The following is a 26,682-nucleotide window of genomic DNA, read 5'->3' as shown; positions in this document are numbered from 1 at the left end:
AACATATCCATCCCTTCCTGCCTGTCAGGTAGCTCCCAGCCAACCTCCCCCTCCCCACAAAGGCAGGCAGTTCCTTTCTCTGCCGCAGCTTGAAAAAGGAGGAAGGGGCCACACAAACAGTGTCCCCGGGGCACAGGAGCCTCCTCTATCAGATCACTTTGCCGAAACCAGCTCAGGCTGTGCAGGCACAGATGGGGGCGACAGGACCAGGCTCCACCACCGATCTGCTCTCCCGGGCCGGCCTCATCTCCCTCACACACATACGTGTACGCACACTCCCCACTGACGGGGTCCAAACAGCACTGTCAGATCCAGCCCTCCCGAGATGCAGGTAGGACCCAACTCAGGCATGACGGGCCCTCCCCGGTGACACGAGGAAGCTGCACTACATCCCTCTTCTTTCTCTAGTTGTAAGGAGACTCCAGGTGGAAAGGACAGGAGACAGACCAAGGGACTCAGAGAAGAGTGTGCCATCCCCACAGAGACAAGGCCTTCTGACCCACCCTCTGCCCCCAGGAACCGCAGGCCAATGTTTAATAACGGCCCCCAGAGAAAACACACCGGACCGTCTCTGACCACAACCATCTCACGGAATCTTCCTTCTTGGCCATCAAAAGAGCAGAGCGGAACAAAGAGAACATGTGAAGGGCTCAAGTAAATAAATAAATAAGCAAGAAGAACCATTTCTGAAGAAGGATCGATTAACAAGGGAGAGAAAGGTCACTTTGGGAGGGAAGAAGGGTGTACACTCTCCATATTCGAAACTCCCCAAGGTCAAAAAAGCACAAGACAGCAGGCTTCTTCTCTGAGCCACTCCGCAGCCCCAGTGCCCCCACAGCCCTATTTAAGGCACCACAGGCCCATCGCACACCCCACCCAGCCCCAGGTGGCACCAGGAACCCACCACACACCCTGTCCCACGTGGTACTAAGGACCCACCATGCTCCCCACCCCACCCCACCCCACCCCATGTGGTACCAGGGGCCAGCCGTGCACCCCACCCCATCCTCAGGCTGTGGCAGGCCCTCGGCCATTCAGTGTACCCGATTCTAAATCTGATGCCACAAGCCCAGCACCCTCGTGGGCAGATGCCACAGGTGCATCTTTAAAATCCTATTAACAATGGAGGAGACACAGGGCGGAAGCACATTGATATTCTACATCCACGGACTCCAGGAGCTCAGCCTGACACAAATACATTCTCCGGCTGGGTTTTATTTTAACCCTTAGAGTAGGTATCTCGTCCCAGCGGCCTTCTGCCAGAACACAGCACATCCCAGGGACACGGGAGAATCGAGGTCGTGACCCTGGACACGTTCAGCCACCCCGGATGAGAAGGTGTCGCTCTGTGTCACCGATGACCATTCCTCTAGGTTCTCAATCCTCCCCTATGCCTCTGCTGGGACAGGCAGCTCCCCGAAACCCTTCCCCGTGGTGTCCGGTCCCTGGATACCAGCCACTTACCAAAGTGAGGAGCACAGAGGGGCCTTGTGATGTTAGGACACTGGCAATCTGAAAGGTCAGAAAGAAAAATCCACTTTTGAGCAACCGTGAAGACGTTTGATGGAGATGATACACCACCATTACTTAATCATGACGGCTCACATTTATGGAGCACAGTGTTAAAACGGGCAGTGACGTTGCTGTCCCCATCCTGCCGCTGAGGACGCCGAAGCTCACAGAGGCCAAGTGACTTCTGAAAGCCACACAGCTCTCAACTGGCAGGGATTCAAACCCAAACATGGCACACATTCCCACATGCTGCCCTACCTCCAGGCCCCACACACATCCCAGGTTCCAAACCGCCAGACCTGCCCACACTGCGAGGCCAGCACCTCTGTCCATCTGCCAGTCCCGCCTAAAAGACCTGTTCGTAAGAGCTCTTAGGCACTGATCCCAACAGCCTCCTGTCCCCAGGGCAGACACTTTCCTCCCTGTCCCCTATTCATCTCCTAGACCCTGTCTACCCTCTGTCCCCCATCCTACATCCCTACTCTCCATCCCTGCTCCCCCTTGACCCATGCAGGCCTCTTGCCCCTGCATGTTGGTTGCTTTGCACCCCGACGCCATGAAGGAGCGTGTCCTGCAACCCCGTCTCTCCACGCCTTTGCCTGGGCTCTTACCTCTGCCTGGTGCGCCTCCTCCCCACCCCATCAGTGCGTACTGAGAACCGAGGCCCTCTGGCCCCCCAAGACAGGCTCGCTCATTCTCTCCTCTTCTGCCCCATTCCTTCAGCAAAGCACCTACCACCCTGCATTAGCCATGACATCTGTACCCCAAGAACGCCAACCACCCCAGTGGGAGCGCTTTCTCCCTCTCCTGGCCCCCACTCCTCAGTCTGCCCTGCATCTTGGCTACTGTAGCTCCTACTGCATTTGAGCCACGCCCCCCCCCCCACCCTAAACTCCTTCACACCCCGACACAGGGCGAGAGTGAGGAAGATTTGTTTGTGTCTTAAACAGCCTTACTGAGCTACCACTGACATACTCTATAACGCACATATTTAAAGTGCACATTTTGATAAGTTTTGACATATGTATATATATACATGATTTTTTAATACTGAGAGGCTCCCAGAGAAAACCTGGAATATACTGAAAAGTATAAGAAGATAAAATACACCTACAATCCCATCCCCAGAGACTTTTTTTTACCTCTGCACATAAAAACAGAGATCCGTAATGACATTTGGATCATAAGGAGTTACACACTTCACTTATTTCCTGAGATTAAGTACTCTTCAGCCACGTGACTCCCACCAGTCACTACTGCCGGGGACAGTAAACAGCCAATGAGCCCCTGATCACGGCCTGCGCCAGTCCTTCAGACATCATCTCATTTCGCCACCCGTGAAGCTGGTGCTATAAATGTCCAGATTTCACATATGAGAAAGACTATGGGTTCGCTCATTTGTTGAGGTTCACAGTTCAAAAAGAGCAAGCCTCAGAGCTGAACATACGGCTGCCTGGCCCTCTCTCAACAGATATGGCACACGATTTACTTACTCGTTCCTCCACTGGACGCTTAAGTAATTTCTAATGGCTAACCAGTATAAGTAATGCCTGATGAACATTCTTCTACACGTGTTTATTTCCTTAACGTAAATTCCTTTAAAAACTTATTTCCTTAAAAACAAAATTAGACCCAGTGAGGCTGCTAGGTGAAACGCCATATACGTTGACCTTTCTGATGCCACTGGCCAGGTTACTCTCCACATGTGCACCAACCGTCTTCCCACCATGGTGCACAAGGCTCCCTCCCCACCCGGACCCTCCCCTCTGACTCGGAACCGCTCTGAACACTGAATCCCCCACCTCTGTGCTGCACAAACCAACGGCTTGGCTGAATCCCCGCCACTCCCGCAGGCCCTCCTGGAGGAGTGGGGGGCGGGGGGGGGGGGACTCATTAAAAGAACAAGAGCTGTGCATGTCAGGCCCCTGGGTGTGTTGTCACGTCGATGTGAAGGGTCTACATTCATCAGCACAGAATGATTCCGTCAATTTCGGCAGCAGCACCGGAGAGCAAGCAGGCACTTGGGGATTGTATGTGCTACTGTCCTTGGGAGAGGGGAGCCACATAACGAATGTGTGGTCTGACGGTTTTTCTCTCGGCAACGGCTCAGGACGTGCCGGTTAGGAATAATGCAGAAAGCAGTCCTCTTGCACCGCCTGATGCGCAGGCGGGTCGAGCCCCGACACCGAGCAGGCTGGGCGTCTGCTACTTCTGGCAGGGCAGCGTCTTTCATCGATCACGGCTGCTTGAGCGGGCCCTGGTTACCTTTGCGGTTGCAAAACCTCCCCCAGCTTGGCAGCTCCACCCGCCCTTCCCCACGGACACCCATTAGCAGTACATTCTCATCAGCAGACCCCGATTCCAGGCCTGGCGATGAAGGAGACGGGACGCGCCTGTGTGTCGCCAGCTCAAAATGCAGCTCCAGCACACGGGACGGCACGGCTCTGTCAACACAGGGAGTTGGTCACCACCGGAGCGGTGGTCACTGGGGACCCATCAGCTCTCACAAACCAGTGCCATTAAATGCCCCTGACTTGCTTCGTACCACGGCCAGCATCGATTTCCCGGACAGCCGGGCCTCTCTGGCAGGTCGAGGTAGATGGCACACACAGAATTTAGCAGGGCCTTGTGCACAGGGACCCTCCCCACCTTGGGGACAATCAGAGGCTTCCCGAGGACATCTCATGCGCCTTCATGCCCAGGGCCCCAACCAGGCCTGAAGGCTACTCTTCATGGGTGATGATCCAGAGAAAGGGGCAGGACAGTCCTTAAATGGTGCTGGTAAGAAAGCCTGCGCTGCTCTAGGGAGCTGGACCCTGCAAGCATCTGAACGTTTAAAAATGAACTCTTTTCCATGGCAGTCAAAAACAGGGGTGCAACTTGGTGGCTGGGAATGCATTTAAAAATATGAACTTGTTTCTAAAATTTAAGTATCAGGAAAGATCACAAACCACATGGATTTGCAGGCACTCCTCCTGACAAAACGAAGTTTCCAGCAACTCTGGACCAGCAGTCCAGATGTAGCAGCCATCCCCACAGGGCCCCGCACACCCCTGCCCTCAGACCCCGCCATTCCCTGATGCCTCTCCACACCGAGGCCGAGAGGCAGGCAGCATCTGTCTCTGTGCCACCACAATGGTATCTCTTTCATCCATCCTGCCCGCATCTGAGCCAGTGACCCTGGCACCTCCCAACATGTGCCCGGCACCACAAAGGAGAGCAAGCGCATGAAACGTGCCCTCCACCCTGCAGCTGCCCTCCCATGAGGAATGCCAGCCTCTGCACCACACTTGAGTGAGATGTCTTGAAGCACCTGCCAAGGTTCTCCTGAGCACCCCGTTCTCAGGGAGGCACCATTTGCTCTACCTTCCCAATAATTCACATCAGGTCGTCTATGGGGATGAAAGGAAGCAGGCAGCCATGTTTCCTATATCAGACGCCTGCATTTTATACATGACGTGAAGTGACCAGCCACAGCCTGGGGTGCGGGCCTTCCTGCCTTCTTTCAGAAAAGGCAAGTGAGCTGCTTCCCATCTGTGATTCGTCACAAATAACCAAGGCTGCCCAAAGCCAGTTGGGGCTCGGCACCATAGAAGTGGCCTGAGGAGTCCTTTCCTGATCCAAGGGGCTTCCTGTCACCTTCTATGATGGAGCAGGTCCCAAGCACCTCAAGGGCCCCCCAGCACAGGTGTCTTAATCCAGTAGTCTATATTGTCAGGCTCCATTTCGAGCCACAGAAAATCGAAGTCACTTGGGAGTCTAGGTCATCCCCTTTGTCTGACAGGGCAAATGCAGAAGTGGAGGGTCTCTGGGGTCCAAAGGTCCTGGGGTTGCCCCCTAACTCTGCTGCTTCCCCGGCTAAGGGCCCACACTTAGGGCCTTTCACCTTGGCCTTGGCTTCCTCTGCAATGGGGCAGGGGCTGTGGCCTGCATGGGATAGGGCACAAGGGATGTTGCTGGAATCAGCAGGTGCCACCTCAGAGTGAAGCATTTGACCAGCTGTTAACAGTGAGCCTCGTGTCCAGTAAGAATCACAGTGGCAACAGTGATGAGAGTACTGATTAACGATGACAGCAGCGATGATGGGACACAGAAAAAGCTCCTGGACCTGAGATCCTGTCCTCTGAACTCCTCTGAAGACCTCATTTAATATTCTGCTTTGTACATACAGACTCAGAGTGAGCTGCTCTCTGGGGCTGTAATTCTACACTATCACTACCGGCTCTCCCGTCCCGCCACTCCAGACTCTGTTTCACTGCATTTGGAGGCCAGTTCTCCTCTTCTCCCCCCAGATCACAGTACAAACGGAGTTGAGTTTCCCCCAGCCATAAAAGCAAAAATGTCCGAATGCAGCTGGGGAGGCTGCAGTGAAGAGATGCTCTGACTTGGTGAGTCCCAGGCTGCCCCCTCCAAATTTCTGGAAAGGTCAAGGTCCCCAAGGACGATAATGTTAAAATGCAGTTTATAGAGGCAGGAAGGATGCACTTGCCAAGGAGAGGGTCAGGAACAAAATCAGAACGAAGGATGAGCGGGTCCCTCGCTCCCTGGTACTTAGAGATGCAAGGTAAGTAGCAAATGACCTCATTAGGAGCACGTGAGTAAATGTTCAGGCTATTTGAGATCCTATACCCAAAGAAATCAATAACAACAGGTCACAAGTGTATTAACCGACTCTTTAGATGCTATGAGTTGCCCCCCAGTAACTCAGTATTGAAATCCAAGGACAAAAAGAAAGATCAAAAGCCACCCTCTCTCCACAACCCAACCAGGCAGAAGGTGCTGCAGAAAACAGGTGCCCGTGGCCCTGGGCGCATGGGTGTAAGCCGCGCTCCTTCACCAAGGCCCCCCTGACCAGGCACCGAGGGCCACAGTCACCCTCTGCTCCAGACCGTGTCCTGGCTACGGAGTTCATCCCTGGGTCCCAGCAAGCTCTGATGCCCACACACCCCTGGGACATTTACTCAAGCTGGCTGGCTGGCTCCTCTGCTGCTTCCACAATGACCCCCAGCACTTAATGTATGTCCACGTGCCACCTTGGTCTGGGGAAATTGGCATGCGAGGGCCCCATCCCGCCAATCCTGCCAGGCTGGAGCAGCAGTGCCTGACCTGGAGCAGCAGGCACTGACGTGCTTGGGGCACAGGGCCTGTAATACAGGCCTCCCTGTGTACCTGGCAGTGGCTGCAGTTGGAGGCCTTGGTCCCCCAAGGAGACCATGGGGGCGCACGGCTGTGCGCTCACCTCTGCCCCAGTCCTGCTCCATCAGCAATGAAAGTCAGGGGCAGCCCCTTGTGACTATCTGGATTCGGGACAGATGCAGAGTCCCAGAAGGACAGTCATTCACCTACCCAGGCCACATGACACCCCCGGGCACCCACGTTGGGAAGTAGATTAAATCCAGGGGCCTCCAACTGCACCCCACCCACAGGCCTCTCAAAGTCTGGGGTTTTTCTGACAGCAGCATCTGCAGCCGGCAATGGTCTATGGGGGACCACCTCCCCACACGTGAAGGCCCGGGCTGAGCCCGAGGGGCGCTTAGATCAGACCTCCCAGAGCTGTCCTCCCACTGGGAAGCTCAGCAGCCACAACCCAGGTACAGAGGCCTCCAGCTGCCGAGTCAGGGCACCGCCCAGGCACCTCCCCTTCAGGGAGGTCTGAGGTACACACTTCCCATCTGCTCTCTGCAAACGTGGGCACTGCCGAGGTGGCTGGGAGCCGGGCGGTGGCATCCCACAACACACAGCCAGGCTATGGCAGCGAGAGGAAGGGGATGCCGGAACGGAGGGGTGACGGAAGCCCTGACCTGCACAGAGAGGAGCCGGCTGCTACTGACCTCGTCTGCATACTGGACGTCATCCACAGCATACTTCTCCTTGAAGTACTCCTTGGAGTGGATCCTCAAAGGGAAGCACAAAGAACACCAGGGTCAGGGTTTGGCCACACTCGGCACGGGCTGCCTTCCCGCTCTCAAGCCCAGACCATAAAGCCCCAGGGCCCATTCCCGCCCCGACACAGAGCAGGCACAGACTCGGATGACAAGGGGCACTGGGCCACAGATTTAATGCTGAACCGTCTGCCTCTCCTGACCTCCCCAGCTGACCTCCACTCGTCCTTGGAGCCCGTGACCCTGGCCACCCGCAGCAAGCATCTGCAGACCAAACTTCACCCTCCACCACCAGCAAGAGCCCACCAGGCAGCCAGCCAGTATACCCTTTGGGGCATGAAATAAGCTGCCTCCCAGGAGCTGCCCCCCATGGAGCCTCTTTAAAGGAAAGTTTTAAAATTAACATTTTAAAGAAGTCAATATCAGTATTACTCATTGTGATGAGAACATTCAAGCTTACTCATCATCTCTGAAAAATCAGCCATGAGAAGACAGACAAAGGAAGGAGGAGGTTGGGCCATCTCCCGGAGGGCTCCCAGTCATGGTCATGGTCACAGTCAATGGTCCAGCCAGCACCCCCCCATCGCCCCGCCTCCCGGCAGGTGGGTGAGTTGATGTCACTGCTGGTGACAGAACTCACATGAAGTGGAGCACTAGCCACACGAGGGGAGGGTGTCACAAGCCAAGTCTATTGACGCACACACGCCATCCTGCGCCATCCCACGCCTGGGCACCACATCAGCACAGGGGATATACCCCCCAGCCTGCCTGTGATCACATGGTATTCTAGTCATCGAGTGTTAGATCTGAAAGCGGCCTCGGGAGAAAACAGCAGATGGTTTTCAGACTGTGCTTCCTGGACTCGCAAGGGTGAGCAGATGACAGGGGGGTGAGGGTGCCAAGGGCAGCGTGCCTGGGGACGCCCAGAGGGGGCAGGGGAGGGAGCACACTTCCAGACTTGGAGATGACCACCTCCAAGAGCAAGCTCCATGTGCCTTTAAGAAAGACATCAGTGACCAGGGTCACTGCCCGGGAAATAGAAGCCCACTACCCTCCCTGAGCCCTGCACGGCTTCCCTCTCCACTCAAGCATGCGCCAGACAGATCATGGCCAGGAAGCAGAGATCATGGACCTGGGGGGCAGATGGGTGGGCCTCAGGGATCAGCAAGGAGCTCACAGCCACACACGGCGAGCAGGGCTGAAGAGATGACAGTCTCACTGCAGCGAGCTGCTCGGTGCCCCAGAACGCTCTTTGCTTTATCTCTCTTTTGGCTTCTCTGAAGTAGGCACTGGGTGTCAAGCTCTTGCTGTTAATTAAATTTGCACAATCCAGTCACATCAGCTTCCACGCCTGAGTCAGGACTCAAACGTCAAATGGCCAAAGTCTGGCACCACCAGCAGTACCACCTGAAGGAGCTACGGGGCAGGAAGAGATGACAGGCACCTGGATGTGGGAGGCCCCGGTTCTCCGCTTACGGCAGACAGCTCACTGACCCTCGGCTACTAAGCGGTGACACCCTCAGCCATGCGCAAAAGCACAGGCCAGAAGGGAGGGGTGGGGCCATCAGTGTCATCACCACGTCCACCCTCGACCGCACCAGCTTCGGTCTCAGCTCCAGGACGGATGCCCTGCATCCTCGGCAGGTCCCCAGTCCACCTCTGGTCCCCAGCCACTTCATCGCTTGCAGCGGTGGCAGGCACCCAACGCCAACTGCCAGCAGATTTGGGAAGTGCAAAGGACCTGCTTTCAGGGGATGCTCCCTACAGGTGGGCATCTCAGCCATTACCCCAGGGAATGTGTGCCTGCCTGCCTGCCTGCCTGCCTGCCCTGCCTGAGAGTCTCGGTGGTCAGGCTTCAGCACAGACCTAGACTGGAGACCTGAGAACATCTCCACACACTCAGCCTGAGGTCAAGGTCTTCGCGATACGGAACCAGGGGAGATGGGAGGAGGAGGCGTAATGGCGAGGCAAACAAGAGGTAGCTGTGACCTGTGGGTGGCCCCAGGGCTGTGCGCTCACCTGTCCACCCCTCGCCTACCAGCCATAAGCCGCTCCACTCGCCACAGGGGCCGAGGAGCAGCCAGGGCCAGCCAGCCCACACGAGAGCCTGCTGCCGCCACCCTGATTATCCGGGAGGAAGGCAGGGCAGGAGTCAGTCCCACCACGTGCCCCTTGCCCTCCTCAAAGAAGTCGAATGACACAGTCCTGAGCACCCACTGGGCCTCAAGGGTCAAAACCACTGACTAGCCACAGGCCTGGTTCGTAATAGGAACGATCACCTCACAGATACAATGTGAAAAACATCTTTTCTGGCACTTCGCCTGCCTTTCTTTCCTAAAGGGCACAGGTAATTAAGTTTGAATACTACTTGTTTTTCATGTTTTGAGGCTAATTATAGTAAAAATAATTTAAATGTCACCCTAAGGGAGACGTGTGCCAGGCCACCGCATCAAGCCAGCCACTAGAGACTCAGCCGTGATGACTTGGTGGGGTCGACCAGGGAAGGAGCGGCTGCTCCAAGAGCCCCGCTGGACAGGCAAGAGAGGTCAGTGGGCAGCTACAGGACCCGCTGGGGGCCAGGCTGGCGGCAGCCACACGGAGGGCCTGCACTCTGCCCTGTCTGGGGTTCGGGGTCCAGCGGGGCAGCTCATGCCAGATCCCATCACATGGCAGATCCAGAAAAAACCACTGGACCAGGGGAGAGTGGGTCAGCAGAGAAGCTGACCTCACCCTAGAAACTGTCCCTTCAAAGGGAAGGGACGGCTTTGGCAGGAGAGAAGAGAGAGCGCCCCACTCAAAGCGGTTTGTGACTTCACCACCAGCAGCCGGGGCCAGCATGAGTTAGAGGTGGCCTTTCCCAGAACTCAAGGTCAGGGTTGAGTACCAGGGTACCCACGCCCCGTGCAGGGCCTCCTGTGGGACGGAGACATTAAGTGAATGCCTGTGGTGTAGACACAATGGAACCCTTCAGAATATGAAATTTCCAAGCACAGGTCTTGCCAGCTAGCTGCCCACCTGTGTGCGGTTAATGAATAAATAACAGGACCAAATTACAGCAGTCACCATCAATTTTAGCGGCCAGAGTCTGCCTTCAGCTACACGCAACGCCGCTGCCTCTCATCCTGCTCACAGCACAGCGCTGGCACTCGCTCCCAACGTGGGTCGGCAACCACTGCAACATTCCAGTGGCTCGTCAGAGAACAGGTCTCTCCAAAGCAGTGCAGGTTCCTGATCCTGGGGATCACAGCCGTGAGGCGGTGCTGGGCATCGGGGGAGCCAGGGCTCCGGAGGTGATCAAAAGGAGGCCCGTGATCAGCAGAGCCAGAGCCCCGGGAAAGGTGCCCAAGGGTTCTGGCAAACGCTTAGCCAGGCCTCGGGCTGCCTGAGATCAGGCTCCCCCACCCCGGACGGCCTGGGGTAAGAGCCAAAGGGGCTCCCTCAGCCTCCTCGGGAAGGCCTGCACCTCCGTCAGTGCCCCTCCCTGAAGACAGAGGGAGGGACAGGGTGAGGCCACCAGGTGGGCTGAGGCGGCCTCAGTCCTCCTGACCCAGGTGTGTGTACAGGGTGCGGAACGGTAGCTGTGAGAAACCGCTCACAACATACACAACCCGCAATATGCACACATACCACATCACACCCTACCACACGCCCCCGCACACCCCATCCCACACGTGCACATACACACCACATACCGCATACACCCAAACCACACCCACCCACAACCACTCCCCTGGCACCCACACACACATCACAGCACATGCACATCAGCTCCCATGCCAGAAAGAGCAGGGCTCAGGCCCTGAGGCCCTGAGCCCGGGGGTAAACTCCCCCTCACCACTCGTGGGCAGGGCCCTCAGTAGGATAAGCACCCTCCTCCCTGCAAACCCCACACCAGCCCACTGTCTCCCATACCAAGCCACAGTCTCAGCCAGGAGACAACAGGAGCAGAACACGGTCAAGCTGCAAAGGTTCTAGTAGGGCCCCCCAGACTCCGCAGGCCCAAAGTCACTCACCCTCTCTGGGCGCTGAGGCTGCCTGGTATTGAGTTACGGAGACAATTTTAGAGGACCCCAGACAGCCCGGCAGCCAAAGCTGCCATCAGCTAAGCCTGATTCTGACAAGACATGATGGGAAACACTCTCACGTCCAAAGGCCCCGGACTTTTGTCAGCAAAGATTCCAAATGAAAACAAATGAGAAGCTACCCTACCCCTGTACCCAAAAAGGCCCGAGGTGAGGAACAGGCCGGGCAGCAGGCAGACCCTTCGGCGTCTGCTGCCCTGACAACGGGACAGGCCCTCTGTGCAGGAAGTGGCAGATCCGCAGATGGGGGTGTTGTTTCCCTGGACGACTGTGGATTGCAGGATCTGCCAGATGGATTTTCAAAAGCCATCAGAGACTGAAAAGGAAGCTGAGGAGCTGAAGGTCAAATGTTCAGGCTGGTGGGTTTTGATTGCAAAGGCCAGGTAATCCCACAGCCTCGCTCCTGAGCCCTATTGATTATGAGTGCCTGGAAATAGCCACATGCAATCAGATCCGGCCATTCCCCAGCTCCAGCCCCAAACAACCAACTCATTTACCACTGCCCCACTATAACTGAGTCTTCTCTCCCAAAGGCTGGGGACATGGGGACCGGGAAAGGGGCACGCCAGAACAGAGGAAGGGAAAGGCCTGCCCAGGTGGCCACAGTGGGGAGCCAGGTCTGTAGGAAACCAGGGTCTAGCTCTCTGCTGTGGAGCCAGAAGGCCCCTGGGGACCAACCTGCTCATTCCGGCCCACCCAGCATGGAGCCTTTCCAACTGGGAGACCCACACTGCAGACCCATTTCTATACTCAAAGGCCGCACAAGCAGCTGTGTCTGCACCAGACAATCAGCTGGCTTGGCAAAGCAGGGACAGACTGAAGGAGAACTTTTAACAGTGGTCCTGAAAGTCAGCCATGACCAAAGCACAGAATATTATTCCTGTATTATTGAAGATTATGCTTCAGAATAGCCAACTGCTAACAGCTGTTCCCTGACCAATCAGGTCCTGGGTTTTAAACCCTCCAGTCAAGTGCCATGTGGCTCCCCAGATGGTGGCTGTGGGGAAACATAGTGAGATTTGCTCAGATTTTTCCACTGGATGGTAGAGTCCCTAAGGCAGGGACAGGCCTTTCCTCCCACTGCCCCAAAAGACGTCCACCCTCTAGGACAGGCACTCCCCAATTTCACACAAGAGTCAGCCCTACGTAAAAAGCAAGCAGACAGAAGAGAAAATGCACTCAGAGGCTCCCTACATTTCCAGACAGAAACTCCAGTGAGGCCCTGCTCACAACCTCCCCTAGCCCCCCCCACCCAGGCCCACATCTCCGACTGCAGGACCGGCACTCCTGGAGCCAGTAGGGAGCCACAGGGAGGATCACAGCCAGCCAGCTCACAACCCCGGGTGCTGCAGAGGGGCCCTGGCTCTTTGTGGGGTATGCCACTGGCAGCTAAGTGACCGCCTAGAGTGCAGGAAGGGTCTGGAAGGAATCCTCTTACCAAGACCAGACCTACACTCTCACCAGGAACCTTCTCACCACAGCTGAACCAGTCACCAGGGTTTTGTAGCAAACCATACTGACACTCTTCACTTTCACGGACCCTGAAGGTCTGGGCTTGCGACAGAGCCCAGAGTGGACAGCTTATCTCTGCTCCACAAGGTCTGGGACCTCAGCAGCAGGACCCAAGGTCTGGGACTTGGGAGTCACCTGTTCTGATGGGTGGTCTGGCTGTCAGCTGGGCCTCCGCTCCTCTCCATGAGGTCCCTCCTACATGGGCCCCCTCACGGCATGGCAGCCGGGTTCAAGGGCCAGTGTTCCTGAGCAGAACCACAGTGCACTTTATCGTCTGTCTACAAGATGACCCTGCCACACTCACACATCGAGGCAGTCACCAGGTCCTGATCCGAGTCAAGCAGGAGGGGACAGATTCCACCTCTGCATAGGGAATGGCCACAAATATTGCTGTGGTCATTTTTGGACATTACAAGCTGCCTGTCCCTGCCATCTACCACCTCACTTCAGTGTCACAAACATAACCGTCCCCACAGTGACCATCACTCTGACGACTGGTGGTCAGCCTTGACCATCACTCAGCCCTGGTGGTGCCTCACGGACAGTACTGTCACTGTTCCCCAGATAAGGAATCAGAGGCCCCAACAGTGGCGAGACCTGCTCCACAAAGGGGCCGTGCTGAGCCGTCCGGCAAGCTTCCAGCAAGACGGGCCCACAGGACCTGCACAGGCCACACCACCACACTGCTGTTTCCTTTCAAAGCAGGGCAGTTGTACGGATTCAACCAGGAATTTGATGAAGACTGACTATAAAGGCTACAACAAGATGGAGAGGTGGAACCCACCCTCCCAGGAGTACCCATGTCTCCAGGCCAGATATGCTGATCTAACAGGAGGAGGCGTCCAGGAAGAATGGACTGAGGAAGGCCTGCCCCAGGCCAAACCCGAGGCCAGTTTCTCTGCAGGTACAAGACACCGAGGCAAGGCAGGCAGGGAGGTCCAGAGGACAGAACAGACATCTGCCTCTGTACTCCCCCACACACCCCCACCCAGGCCTGGGCAGTGTAGAGCCTCTGGGGGCTCTCACTGGGCCTGGCTCACCTTGACCAAGGTGCCGCCCCACCCCTCTGGGAAGAAGACAGTACAACGTTCCGTGTCCACCCTGACCCGGGTATGGAGGCCAGTGGGAACCTGCTCGTTACAGCAGGGACACATTTACGCCATCTGCCCTGAGGTCTCTGAGAGGGCCAGAACCTACGTGGCTGTTCAGTCACGCACTCCAGAGGCCAAGTGGATCAGGCATGACCACTTCCCACCCCCCTCCCCCAGAGGCAAGCAGGAGAATGTCCTCCAGGGAAGCACAGCCCACTTCTCTTCTGCCGTGAGTGCTGCCTAAAGCTGTCTTTATGGCAAAGCTGAAGGCCTGGGGCCAGGAAGCCCCAAAGGAGAAACATTACCAACCTGTGAGCCTGGATCCCTTGCCCCAAGATGACAGAAGAGGGATCTCTCAGGCCAACCAAAGAAGCTATGGAGTCTGCACTGAAGGGCCGGTGGGGAAGGGTGCTGCATGAGGCACAGGAGGCCCTGTCCTGGGGTCTGCACAGAGCAGCTCCCTGTAGCAGCCACAGGCCCGCCAGCCCACCTGGTAATGAGAGATCGAGGACACTAGGCAGCGAGGGCTGCAATTCAGACGTTTGCCCAGAATGACCACCCTCCAGGCAGGAACGACATGCTGAAGGTGATGAGCATTTTCCGGGATCCCCTGAGCACCTCAAGCACCCACGGTGAAGTACAGCGTCTGACTCAGCACCTCTGTGCAGGCAGGATGGCTCCCAAGGTGGGTGGACATGGCCAAGGGCCCTGGAGCTGGTAGAGGCCATGGATGATGGGGAGGAGGCCTCTGAGCACAGCCCAGCCCTGGTCCCACACTCTTCACACAGCACAAGCCTAGAGCCACTGACCTGTCTCATGGGTGAGCCAACTGAGGCAGGGCCTCCATCTGAGCCAGAGATGGGCACACGACAGGCATCCCGCAATGCCACATTAGCGATGGGCCTCAGAGAATGGTCCCAGGCTGCCCTCTCTGACCCGAGCCAACCCCCATGACACCCAAGGTGGGGCCGCCTCCCACTGATGCCATGCGGGAGTGATGGTTCACTGGGGCCACAGCCTCTGACATTTTAACAAAGCTGAGAATCCAGAATTTCAAGATTAATAAATAGTACCTCCAAACAAACATGACCACAGTCTGTGGCTCTGACACCCCTTCCCAACCAAGGCCACAGGCTCTGGCCCTGAGCAGTCAATGGGCCTGACCACTGAACCCCGCCCCCCATCCCCGGCTACTCTTTCCCTCCTTGTCACCACAGGCCAGACCCTTCCCCCTGCCCCAACCCCAGCGGTGGTCAGCAGGCCCGACTGCTCCTTACTTTCCCATCCAGGTGGCATAGCTGGCAGGAAGCCTGGGCACAAATAGGGTTGACTTCCCGGTGCCGACATCAATTGTGCCGTAGCAGCCTGGATCCGTGACGCCAAACGCCCAGTGAAAGAAGGACTCCTGCGGTGAGAACAAGGACCCTGGTTACCCGGTCAGCAGGACAAAAACATGAGGCACAGGGAGAGGTGTGAGGTGTCGGAGTGAGCACCGAGCACCCTGGAAAGTCAGCTCAGGGCCCCCCAGCCCCATACAGTTGTCCATCTATCCACTCTGTACCCTGACAGCTGTGGGCTGTCTCCCACTTCCGGGATTTGGCATGGGGCAGCCCGGCTGGCTCCTCCCACCCTGCTTTCAGCTTTCTCTGATGATGCACATTTCATGACATGCCCCAGCCCCACCTGCACCCCTCCCTGGCAACACCCTCATGCCCCCCCGCAGGGCACCCTAGGGCACGCCAGGACACGGGTGCCCATGAGCACCACGGGTCCGGCTCAGCCCTGCCCGTGCCTCTCTGCTGCCCCCATGCCCGAAGGTGGGCAAGATGCCACTCTGACTTAGACACCGAGGCCAGACATCTGCACGGAAAGGAGTCCTCCATTTAGGACTTCTTACTTCCTTCTCCCACCCCCGGGGCAGCTGATGACTTCAGTGTTTAGCAATAAACATTGAGCTAAAATAATGTTCGAAAGGTATGAAGTGGAGGAGGATCTCTGCTAAAATTAACCTTGCATAACAGCAGTCAGGGAGCCAAAGGCTGAATTTAGGAGATCGATTTTTAAACCACAAAATACGTAAACCTCAGGAAGCATCAAGACTAGGCAGAAAAGCCTTACTGAGACCTCCACGTCTCTAGCAACCAGGGGACTGCAGGCTTGCAGCTGCAAGAACAATGTGGCATGGGGAAACGTGCAGCGGGAGCCACTTGCGGCATAAAAACACCACAATGGCTCTCAGCAGCCGACAGCCCATCTGTGTCCTGTGCAGGGGACACAGCCCAGCTGGGGAGGCCACCACTTGCCGTGCCTCCACACGCAGGTCCCCTTCACATTTCCCTGACTCCTCCTGGCCTGGATGCTGGACAGCCATGTCCCCAGGGAGGTTCCGGAGTTCCCAGGGTGCCAGGCCCCAGATCTGCAAGTGGCAGGGAGGAGAAGAGAGCCCTATACTTGGAGTCCAGAGATGCGACTCTAATTAGTCCCAGCTCCCCCTCTGGCAAGTCATTTCCTCTCGGAGCCTCGGTTGCATCATCTATAGAGTGAGTGCGATGTTAAGATCGATGAGTGGGGCTGGCTCAGGGCGTCTCCGGCTTTCCGGGTGAGCCTCTCTGCTCAGTGCCTTTGCTCCTGTTCCTGGGAACTGAGTGATGCCAGCGATTCCCAGCCAAGGCCGCCACATCCAGACTGCAGCTAAGCTACCCCTACTACCCTCCCCCGCACAGGGTTCCAGATCCTTAAGGAGTCCCTAGTCTACTTCCCAGGTCTGGGAACTGAAGCCCGGTGAGGGTCAGTGAGTCAGCAATGGCCAAACCATGATGAATGTCTGGGCCTCCTACTCCTGCTCAGCACCCTGTTCACACGCCCCCTCCCGGACGTCTGCAGCCCCCTGCAGCCCCCGTCTTCCCTAGCACTGAAGAATCTGGCCCCAGGAAGTCAGACCTCCCCATCTGCACCTCTGCCCAGCCCACCCTCTTACCACCCACTCCTGTGGACACTACCCTCCTCCCCAGCCTGGAACACCCACACCCAACTGCACTTGTCAGAATTCACCCTGGCCTTCAAGGGCCCACACCGAATGCTGCCTCTTCCGTGAGGCCTTCTTGCCTACTTGCTCCCCCAAGGATGTCATCGTTCTGTATTCTGACCTAAGAGCTGAGACTGGCTGGCATCAGCTCTGCCTTCAGCCACAGCTAGTAGGGATCTGCCCCTCCAGACTATTGGGTATGGGCTCCCTGGGTGCCCACGCCTCGACCAGAGGGGAGCCTCTGCAGGGTCCCCTTGGGGGTAAAGCTGCCCAGGGCCTACCAGGCCCGATGGTGGAGGAGGGCGGGCAGCCCACAGAAGGCTGGGTGCACGCTTACAGGGCGGGCTCACCTGGCGGAAGAGGACCCCGGTGTCGGTGCAGTAGCGCTGTGTCTCCTCCCCGCCCTGCAGCAGCACCACAGAGCCCGCCTGCACAGCCGGGTTCTTCCGCAGCCGCTCACACAGGCGCCGCCTGTTCAGGGCAAAGAGTGCCAACGGCACCTTCAAGGTTTCATTCCCCAGCCAAAACGAAGGTCTGCAAGACACGAACACACATTGCCACATAGGCTCTGTTAGCGCCACCAAGCACATCCGCCACCCGTGGCCTCAGGTGACTGGAGGGCCGAGCCTGCTGTGGGATCCCCATTAGCGTGGGGCAAGCTGGTCTAACCTCAATCTGCCTGACCTAGAGACAGCCCCTCGCTGGGCTGCCGAAGACCACAGGGCCCCCTCGGCCGCACCCTCCCCTGCTGTCCCCGAGCGCCGGGCCCTGAGAGCAGATGAGGGAAAACTGCATCTGTTTAACCAGCTGGCAGGTGAGGCCCATGGAGGGAAGCCTACAATGGCTTGGAGACGCACTCGACTTCTGCCCTCAAGGATCCTACTATCCATGCAAGAATGAGCTGTAATCTGGCCCAGACAACACTGGATCCCTGCCCAGTGCCTTCATAATGCTGTCTTCTCAAGTCACAGACCCAGCATCCTGGGCCGGGACACCCACCTGGCCCCAGCACACACACACACAGGACACCCAGTACCAGGGCCTGAAGTGAGTCTGTGCCGAGGGGATCATGGTCAGATGGACTGGGCAGTGGCAGCCCTCAGGGTGCTCTCCTGAAGGACCCACATCACAGGAGAGCAGGTGGATGTCTCTCCCCACCCCCACCCCAATCCCCTCTACACTGAGAAAACAGCTCACCCTCCCAGCACCCACCCCCCCAAAGCCCACCTGCCTCCAGACCCTGCATCCCATGTCTATTCCCCGGTTGCTCCAGCATCAAGTTTTCCCTCTCAGGATCGCTCTTTGTAACCAGTGTACAGGAACCTCACCCTTGTAAAAAATAAATAAGTAAAAACACTTAGTTCCCTTGACCGCAACGCCCCTCCAGCAGTTGATGTCTCTGTCCCCTTTGCAGGAAATATCCTCTGCAGTCACTCAAGTCCACTGTTCTACTGCCCATGCTCTCCTCGATCCCCTCCCTGGCCTTGGCCAGGTCACAGTGACTCCTGCTCCTGAACCTGCACCCAAAATCCTTATGTGGCTTCCCAGTCCTCGCCTAGCTTCTGGGTTCCTAGGCACCTGGGGGCCACTCTTTCCACAGCCCCTCCCAACCAGGCTCAGGCTCGCTCCCCCCTCAGCGCCACCTCCAGCTGGAGGAACCCCTCTCCTGCCTGGACAACCACAGGGAACTCTCCAGGCTCTCTCAGTCCCAGCTTCCCCCACCCAGAGGGACACTTTACAATGCAAATCGGAGCAGGCCCTCCCCTGCCCACCCACTCTGCTACCCAGTGCACTTGGCCCAGAGCTACCAGGCACTGAGGGGATGCAGCCCCACTCTGCCTGCACTGGCACTCCAGTTCTTCCCCAAACGACAAGAACACTCCCCAGGGGCCTGGATGGCTCCCGTTCTCACTGTATCCGGGCCTCTGCAGAAGCGGCCACACTTTCCAGAAGCTTTCCAATACTCTGTCCAAGACTTATCCCCTACTCTCCTCACTCCTCTCTAGAGCACAGGGCACTGCCTGACATCATTTATTTACTTGCTCATGGTCTCCCCAGGTAAAACGTAAGCTCTAGGAGGGCAGGAACCTCACCTTCTTTCCGAAAGAATGACCAAATGGAGGACAGGGGACGGAAGACAGAGGTAACATCCTAGCAAGTGTGCCGGGGGCTAGGAAGGCTGCCGGGCCAGGCCCAGGGGGCGGCAGGGGAGTCAGGCAAGTGCATGTGGTGTGTGCCCCAGGGAAGGGGGCAGCAGATGAGCACGCAGGCCCAAGAGGGCAGAAACAGCCCAGAGCTGGTTGAGAAAGAAGGCTCTGCCAGGGAACACAATGAGAGCCAGGCACCGCACTCACCTGGCCATGGCCCCTCAGAGACGGGGACACATGAGCAGGTGACACCCCCATGCACATCATGGCTTAAAAGCCACCGCATTCTGGTCTTCCCCGGCTTTCCTCTTTACACGTATAGCTCTCTCCTCTCTCCCCCCGCTTAGCACCCTCCAGATCCACTTTCCCTGCTCCGCCCAGGTCCCCCTAGCACTTCAGTAAGGTTCCAGGTGGATTCAGCCGCTGGGAGGCAGGGCAGGAGACTAAAGGGTGGAGGGAGGACACAGAATCCATTCCCTCCTCTCCCTGGTGAAGCTGGAACCTGATGGCTGGTGGTCCCGCCCCGCAGGACCACAGCTTGGCTTCCCTGGCTCCTGACCAGCTTCCCTCCTCTTCTCTCCCAGGTCCCCTTAACCTGCCCACAGCTCTGTAAACTGACCCCTGCATGAAACTCTCTTCATCACCCCTTTGAGTGAGGCCCTGCCAGGTCCCTGGCTGAAATGACACATCTACCTTCTTTTTTTTTTTTTTTTAATTTTTTAATGTGTATTTATTTTTGAGAGAGAGAGAGAGAGAGAGAGTGTGTGTGTGTGTGTGTGAGAGAGAGAGAGAGAGAGAGAGCAGGGGAGAGGCAGAGAGAGAGAGAGAGAGAAAGAATCCGAAGCAGGCTCCAGGCTCTGAGCTGTCAGCACAGAGCCCAACGTGGGGATTGAACCTGTGAACCACGAGATCATGACCTGAGCCGAAATCAGGTGCTTAACCGACTGAGCCACCCAGGTGCCCCAACACATCCACCTTCTGACACATAGGCAATCTGTATGTACTGGTGCTCACTGGGGGGGTCCACCTCCATGCACAAGAAAGTAATCCCATGGAGACAGATCTGGGCCTGCTCTGGTCACTACCGCCCCAGTGCCTAGCACTCCGCTTGGCACACAGCAAGTACTCAATAAATATCTGCTGAGTAAACAACGGTCACAATGTGGGGCCACCCACACAGCTGTGCAGATCAGAAGTTGCCACGTCGGCTCCAGTGGGGCAGGAAGCAGGACCCTTGGGCCCACCCTGGCCCAGAAAGGGAGGAAGGGTCACGCACACCCCACACGCGTTGACAGGGCTAGAGCTCCCCACCCCAGTCCCTGGGCCTCGCCCTTACAGAAGGGTTGTACAGAGGCCAGGACTTCCTCTGAGCTGGGCTGCTTTTCTGCTGTGCTCAGCCACAAGGATCAAAGGGCAGAGGTGACAGCTCGTGAACATGCCTGCATCCCAGCTGGCCATGCAGTCAGGAACCGAAAGTGCAGCCACCAGCACCCGCACGGCCCCCCACACTCTTTCCCCTCACTCAGCAAATCCCAGGGAGGGGATGGCACAGGGAAGAACCTCATCTCTGCAGACTCCCCAGTGGCCCAGCGGGAGCATCACTAAGACACTGCTGCAGGTGGCCTCAGCCAAAGTTGCCCGGATGCCCGAAGACTCCATAGCACAGCTGGCTGAAAATGCCCAGTTGCAGCCAGCACCCATCCCCTCGCCCGGCCCACCTCATCCCCCAACCCTCTCCCTGACCCTCTCTCCTTAAAAGCACCAGACACTAGCTCCACCTGGCCTGCCACCATGCCCCCACCAGGAAGGCTCTCAGAAGAAGAGCTGGGCTTCCTCTTGTCCAGAACCTTCTGAGAGGCCTACATGTTTCAGAGCATCTGGACTGGGACCTTCTGGCCCAAGGGCCAAGCAGCCCAGAACAAGACAGGTAACTTGCTAAGAATCCTGTCTAGGAGCGTCAGCTGTTATTGTGAAGAAAACATGCAATACTCCCTAAGTCTCCATGGGGCTCAGGCCGAACGGAGAAGGGCAGCCCAGACTAGCCCAGGAGCTGCGGTCACTCGTTACTGCAGGGCACGCCCAGAATCAAGGTTTCTAGAGACGCGCCCTCTGATTTCTCCTGATGTAAACCAACCCTCTCCCCCCATCCCCAACAGAACATGGGGCCCAGAGCCAGTGCAGGTGACTTCCCGCAAGCTCAGCAAAAGCAGCACCAATAAAACGCCTCCACCTGGTTTCCACTGGCGCTTTCACGGTTCCCCAGAATTGAAAAGGCAAAAGCCAGGTCATCCCCAAGTGCCAGTGTAAATAAGCCAGCAGAGGCTGGCACACCAGCTCTGGGGCACCGGAGAGACCCAGAGAACAAACTCCGGTCCCCACAGGCCAGCCCACCCCTACCAACCGCCAGGGCCCAGGAAGCAGCCAGTGACCAGGAGTGGGGCCAGCCTCGGGGAGAGTGTGACGCTGTTGTCCCTCCAACCCATTCCTGTCCCCCAAACCATACTGAGCCACCCCTTCCTTTGCCTCAGTGGCCACCTGTGGGGTTCTCACCCACGGAGGATTCACCCATGAGGATTCACACACAGAACTTAGGGACTCCATCTTCTTGGGTGGGGAAAAAGTAGATCTTTCTTGCCTTTAACCTCTCATTCAACTGTACATTTTCTTCAGTTATTATTAATGTAAGGAACTAACCACAGCAGCATCAGCAGTGTATGAATCTGTCACCAGTAACAATCATATGTGTTTTCCTATCATATTACTGATGTCACGGGATCTCAAAATATCACTCTTGTTCATTGCTACTTCATAATTAGGGTGGTCATTAGGCCTGCTGTTTTTATGACTTAATGTGTGAATAAAGAAGCATATATTACTATGCAGTAAATTTATTAACATTTTGATAACTGTATTTCAATGTAATTAGTTTGCCTTGTAATTCTCTGTATTTTATTTTATGCATTTAAAAATTTTTTTTCATGTTTATTTATTTTTGAGAGACAGAGAAAGAGAGCAAGCGAGCATGAGCAGGGGTGGGGGGGAGGGGGGCAGAGAGACAGTGAGACACAGGATCTGAAGCAGGCTCCAGGCTCTAAGCTGTCAGCACAGAGCCCGACTTGGGGCTCGAAACCACAAGCTGTGGGATCATGGCCTGAGCCGAAGTAGGACACTTAACCGACTGAGCAACCCAGGAGCCCCTATATCATGCATTTCAAAACATGTTGAGAAGGGTGCACAGGCCTCACCAATGGGCATGGGGTCCACGGCACAGAAAAGGACAAGATCCCTGCACTAGAATGTAATGCCACTTCTAGATGGGGCCCACACTGCTAAGTTCCCAGCAAGAAAGACCAGCCATGGGCCTCTGCTTCCTCACCCTCAGCCTCCGGCTTGGGCTGGGCCCCAAGCCCACTGGCTGGCTGTCAGCAAGGGCAACCCACTCACCCTGGCTGGAGGGGCCTAGAGGCAGCTGACCAACACTCCCCCACCCTGCCTCCCTCTTTCCCGGGAAGGGTCAGTGGGGTCTAAGCATACACAGAGACCGACAGAGAGAGAGCTATGGAGTCAGGACCAGGCCTGGAAAAGAGCCAGAGGAGGGCAAAGGAGCACTCAAAGGCCAGCCTGCCTCCCACAGACCCACCCCTACCCACCCACCAGCGTTGGCCTGACACCTCTTCTCCAGGAGCAAAAGGTTCGTATCAGGGTGGGGACAGGCTTTGATCCAGAACCTGACTCCTCCAGTTACTTTCTCTCCCTAAAAATGCTGACTCCGGCATGACCTATGACCAACAGATACACACCGAGGGCAGCTCATCTGCTTTTCCTCACTGGCAAAGGCTCCCTGGGAAGCAGCTCCCTGGGAGCCACTCGGTTAAAGAAGTAAAGGTATCTCTTGGGGCGCCTGGGTAGCTCAGTTGGCTAAGTGTCCGACTTCGGCTCAGGTCAGGATCTGGCTGGCTGGGAGTTCGAGCCCCGCGTTGGGCTCTGTGCTGACAGTTCGGAGCCTGGAACCCGCTTCGGATTCTGTGTCCCCCTCTCTCTCCGCCCCACTCCTTCTTGTGCTCTGTCTCTCTCTGTCTTCCAAAAATGAATAAACGTTAAAAATTTTTTTTTAAGGTATTTCTTCATCTTACTTGGAATTCTGTCCCCACCCCCACCCCCCGCCACATTTCCTTTCCTCAATCACTGAGAGCCTCCTTGCAAAGCAGGACGGCACACTGGATTAATTTAAAGTTCCCCTTTTATTCATTAGGCATCACGTCACCCAGCACCAATCACAGGGTGGCCAAATGGCCCTGAAGGTACAAAATGACCTGATCCCTGGGATCCAAGGATGCCAGAAGAGGCATAAAGGGAAGCAACATCTCAACCACAACTGGCAGGTGTGCTGACACGGAAAAGCATCCTGCCAGTGGAGAAAACTGGGAATCTCTGGAGTTCTGAGCAGGAAGCTTGTATCAGAGGTCAGGAGGGAGGGCAGTCAGGAAAGGTTTCTAGGAGGAGGAATCATCATCTAAGCTGGGCCTGCACATATGTGAATAGTTACATCGGAGGCCAAGGGCACTCCAGGGCCAGCAGGTGAGTGGGCACAGCCAAGAAGAGAAAGGAAAAAGCCAGGTGAGAGAGGAGATGCAGGCAGCTCTGGCTGCAGCCAAGTCTCATCTCTGACCACGAAGGCTCAGGCATGGCTCAAAGAGGCGGCACCAAGTGCTATGGGATGAGGGGTCGAGCAGTGAGGGAGGGCTTCAGAGCAGATCCTCTGGGGGCTATCTCATCCATCTCATACATGACGTCCCTGCCCAAGCTGGTAGGACAGAGCGGGGTCAGCCCTGAAACACTCCCCAGGGGAGCTTTTTATTGCACCTGGTCTTCTAGTTGAATCTGAGATGCTAGTTTAGGGCTTCCGGTGCTCCCCAAATCACACGCAGCACACTCCAGTCCCTGAGACTCTCACAGCCTCCCCTGGCCCAGGCTCTGGAGGACCCTGCAGGCAACCAAATCCGACCCCCCGAGGAGCCCATGACCATGACTTGATGGCATAGTGCCCCATTACGTCTGACACCCTGATCTGTCCTGTGTGTGCAGATGGGCAGAATTTTGCTGGAAACACACTCAGAACCTACCCCCCCTTAAAGAAGCTGCTAGGGTTTGACCTCAGATTCAAAGTGTCCGGCAGGATAGTCCCATACCACGGCCTGGGATGGCTCCTGCCAAGGAGGCCCTGTCAAGCTCCAGAAGCTCCCTGCACTTCCAGTAGTGCACCTCTCCAAGAACCCTGTCATTTTGTGTCACCTCCCTCACCATCCAGCCCAGCCCCCCCCCCACCCCCGCCAAGGCCCAGAGGATCAGCTTTGCTGTAAGAGCCCTCCTTCCAGGATTCGGCCAGCTCCAGGCTCACGCCCATCCAAACAAGGAGTCTGGCTTCTCTGTACTTTCTCTGTACCTCTGGCTTGCTCTGAACCCAAATGCAGCCCCTGGAACTCGCTGTGGCCACCTAACTAGCCCAGATATAAAGACAACAGACCCACATCTGGACACTGGCCTACACTTGCTCACTCTGCTCCTTCAGACAGGGTCATAGGCTGGGTTCAAGGATCTGACCCTGGGTTTTTTAACACTCATCTGGGATTGTGCATGCACAGTTCTCTGCCTGAGGGGCACCCAGAGACTGGTACACACGTCATCCATTAAAGGTCGGCCCAGTACTGTCCCCAGAATACAGCAAGTGACCAATAAATGTTTGATTTGTATGTCCCAAGCTCTCTCAACCTTGGGGGCTACTTGAGGGGGCCATTTTCTGTTGCCATTCTCCCCGCCTTCCAAAAAGAGAAATGCAGTCAGTCCCCACTCTGATCTCAGTTCCTAGCAGGGCATTTGGGGCAGTGCCCCCTAGCTATGACTTCCTCTCCTAGCCCCCAGCACCACCGGGCCCATTTGCCCTACCCATTACTGGGCCTCCCCTTGAACTCACACACAGTCCAGGGTAGCAATCGTCTAAAGAGCACATATGATTAGATTAAACACTTGGATAGCTCCAGCCCCTCGGGACAAAGTCTGGAGAAGCCAACTGGGACACCACGCCCTCCAGCACAAGGATGCACCCCACTCTCCCCTGTCCCCAGCAGTCTTAACTCTCAACCTTTGTCACTCGCCCTTTGTTCAGATGTTCCCTCCTCTGGTACACTCCTCCCAACGCTGCAATGAACCCATCTGTCCACGCTTCCTCCCAGCAGGACCACTCACCCATTTTTTCCTGCAGAATTTAGGAAGCACCTACTGCATGCAAGGCACTTACTAGTGAGATCCAGGAGTGAACCAGCGAGAGGCCCTGACCTTCCTTTCAAATGAGAAGACGTGAAACAAGTAAAATAAATGTACTATATAGTTTATCAGGAGGTGATAAGGGCTGCAGAAGTAAGATAAGTGCTGAGGGAAAGCGCCTCCGAGGTGACGTTTGGGCCCCGAAGGAAGCGGGAAAGTGGCCCTCTCGGGAGGGAATTCCAAGCCCTTTTCAAACACCGCCTCCCCCCGGGAGCACTGCGTCCCGGACTCCGGGGCAACGCCGCCTTCCCATCTGAGGGTCGTGGCAGTGAACGCGCCTGCAGACGCGAGCCCCTGCCTCGGCCACACAGCCGGGCCGCCACGCGCGCGGGTGTGTCTGGACGCCAGGGTGATCCCGAGGACCACCCTGCAGCGGGCAGGGGAGCTCAGCTGCCCCTGACTCGGAGCGCGCAGCCAGCCCCCCGCGCGACGAAGTGCGCTGTCCACGGCCACGCAACTCAACCAGCGGGGCCGCCGCCCGGCGGCGGGGGCTATTGACCGGGAGACCCAGGCCCCCTCTCCGCGCCGCCTGCCAACGGCCAGGGACAGGAGCAGCACTCACCCGGTGGCCGCCGCCATGTTCGCTCGGCACCAGCGTCACGTGAAGTGAGGCATCAGCTGAGCCCGGCCAGGTCCCACCGCCGGGGGCAGGGCCGGGGCGGGGCCAGGGCGGGGCCGGGGCGGGGCCGGTTGTCCACGCCCCGCCCCCTCCAGCGTCTAGCTCCTGGAGACCCGGAGGAACTGAGCCTGCAAGAGAGGAGGATCCATCTACTCACCGGCAACCCGCTGTACTCGAGGGGCAGGGCCGGAGTAGGGGGCAGGGGTCTTTCCAGGGTAGGAGGGAGTGTCCCCAGGCCACGGATACCTTGATTCAACCCCCACCGGGCGTCTCAGCGCCCACCGGGGAAGGACACCCTGGGAGAGAGAGAGAGACCTTGACCCAATCTAGGGACAGGGAAGAGGTGATAACTGTAGCTTAAGAAGGGAGATGACCTGAGCAGAGGCCAGGACTACCGGAGTAACCAAAAAGTTCAGTGTCCAGGAGAGGGGATGTGGGAGTGAGAGGTAAGACCTCAGAGGTAAGCAAGGGTCAGATCCTGTAGGGCTTTG

General features: G+C 56.8%; 1 protein-coding gene across 1 annotated transcript in view; it reads right to left on the bottom strand.

The window, feature by feature from the left end:
* Nucleotides 1-26,235, bottom strand: part of PEPD (peptidase D) — a 112,484-nt gene extending 86,249 nt beyond the window's left edge. Inside the window, exons 1-5 of the mRNA XM_058707638.1 lie at nt 26,135-26,235; nt 17,455-17,638; nt 15,357-15,484; nt 7,344-7,407; nt 1,465-1,512 (exon numbers count right to left, since the gene is read on the bottom strand). Of these exons, the coding sequence (XP_058563621.1) occupies nt 1,465-1,512; nt 7,344-7,407; nt 15,357-15,484; nt 17,455-17,638; nt 26,135-26,151 (441 nt within the window). The 5' untranslated portion in view covers nt 26,152-26,235. The remainder of the gene's footprint in view (nt 1-1,464; nt 1,513-7,343; nt 7,408-15,356; nt 15,485-17,454; nt 17,639-26,134) is intronic.
* Nucleotides 26,236-26,682: the final 447 nt, after the last annotated feature.

This window comes from Neofelis nebulosa, chromosome 17, assembly GCF_028018385.1.
Source record: "Neofelis nebulosa isolate mNeoNeb1 chromosome 17, mNeoNeb1.pri, whole genome shotgun sequence".
NCBI classification, from domain to species: domain Eukaryota; kingdom Metazoa; phylum Chordata; class Mammalia; order Carnivora; family Felidae; genus Neofelis; species Neofelis nebulosa.
Note: the sequence above shows the minus strand (reverse complement) of the source record. Positions and strands in the feature narration are given on the sequence as shown.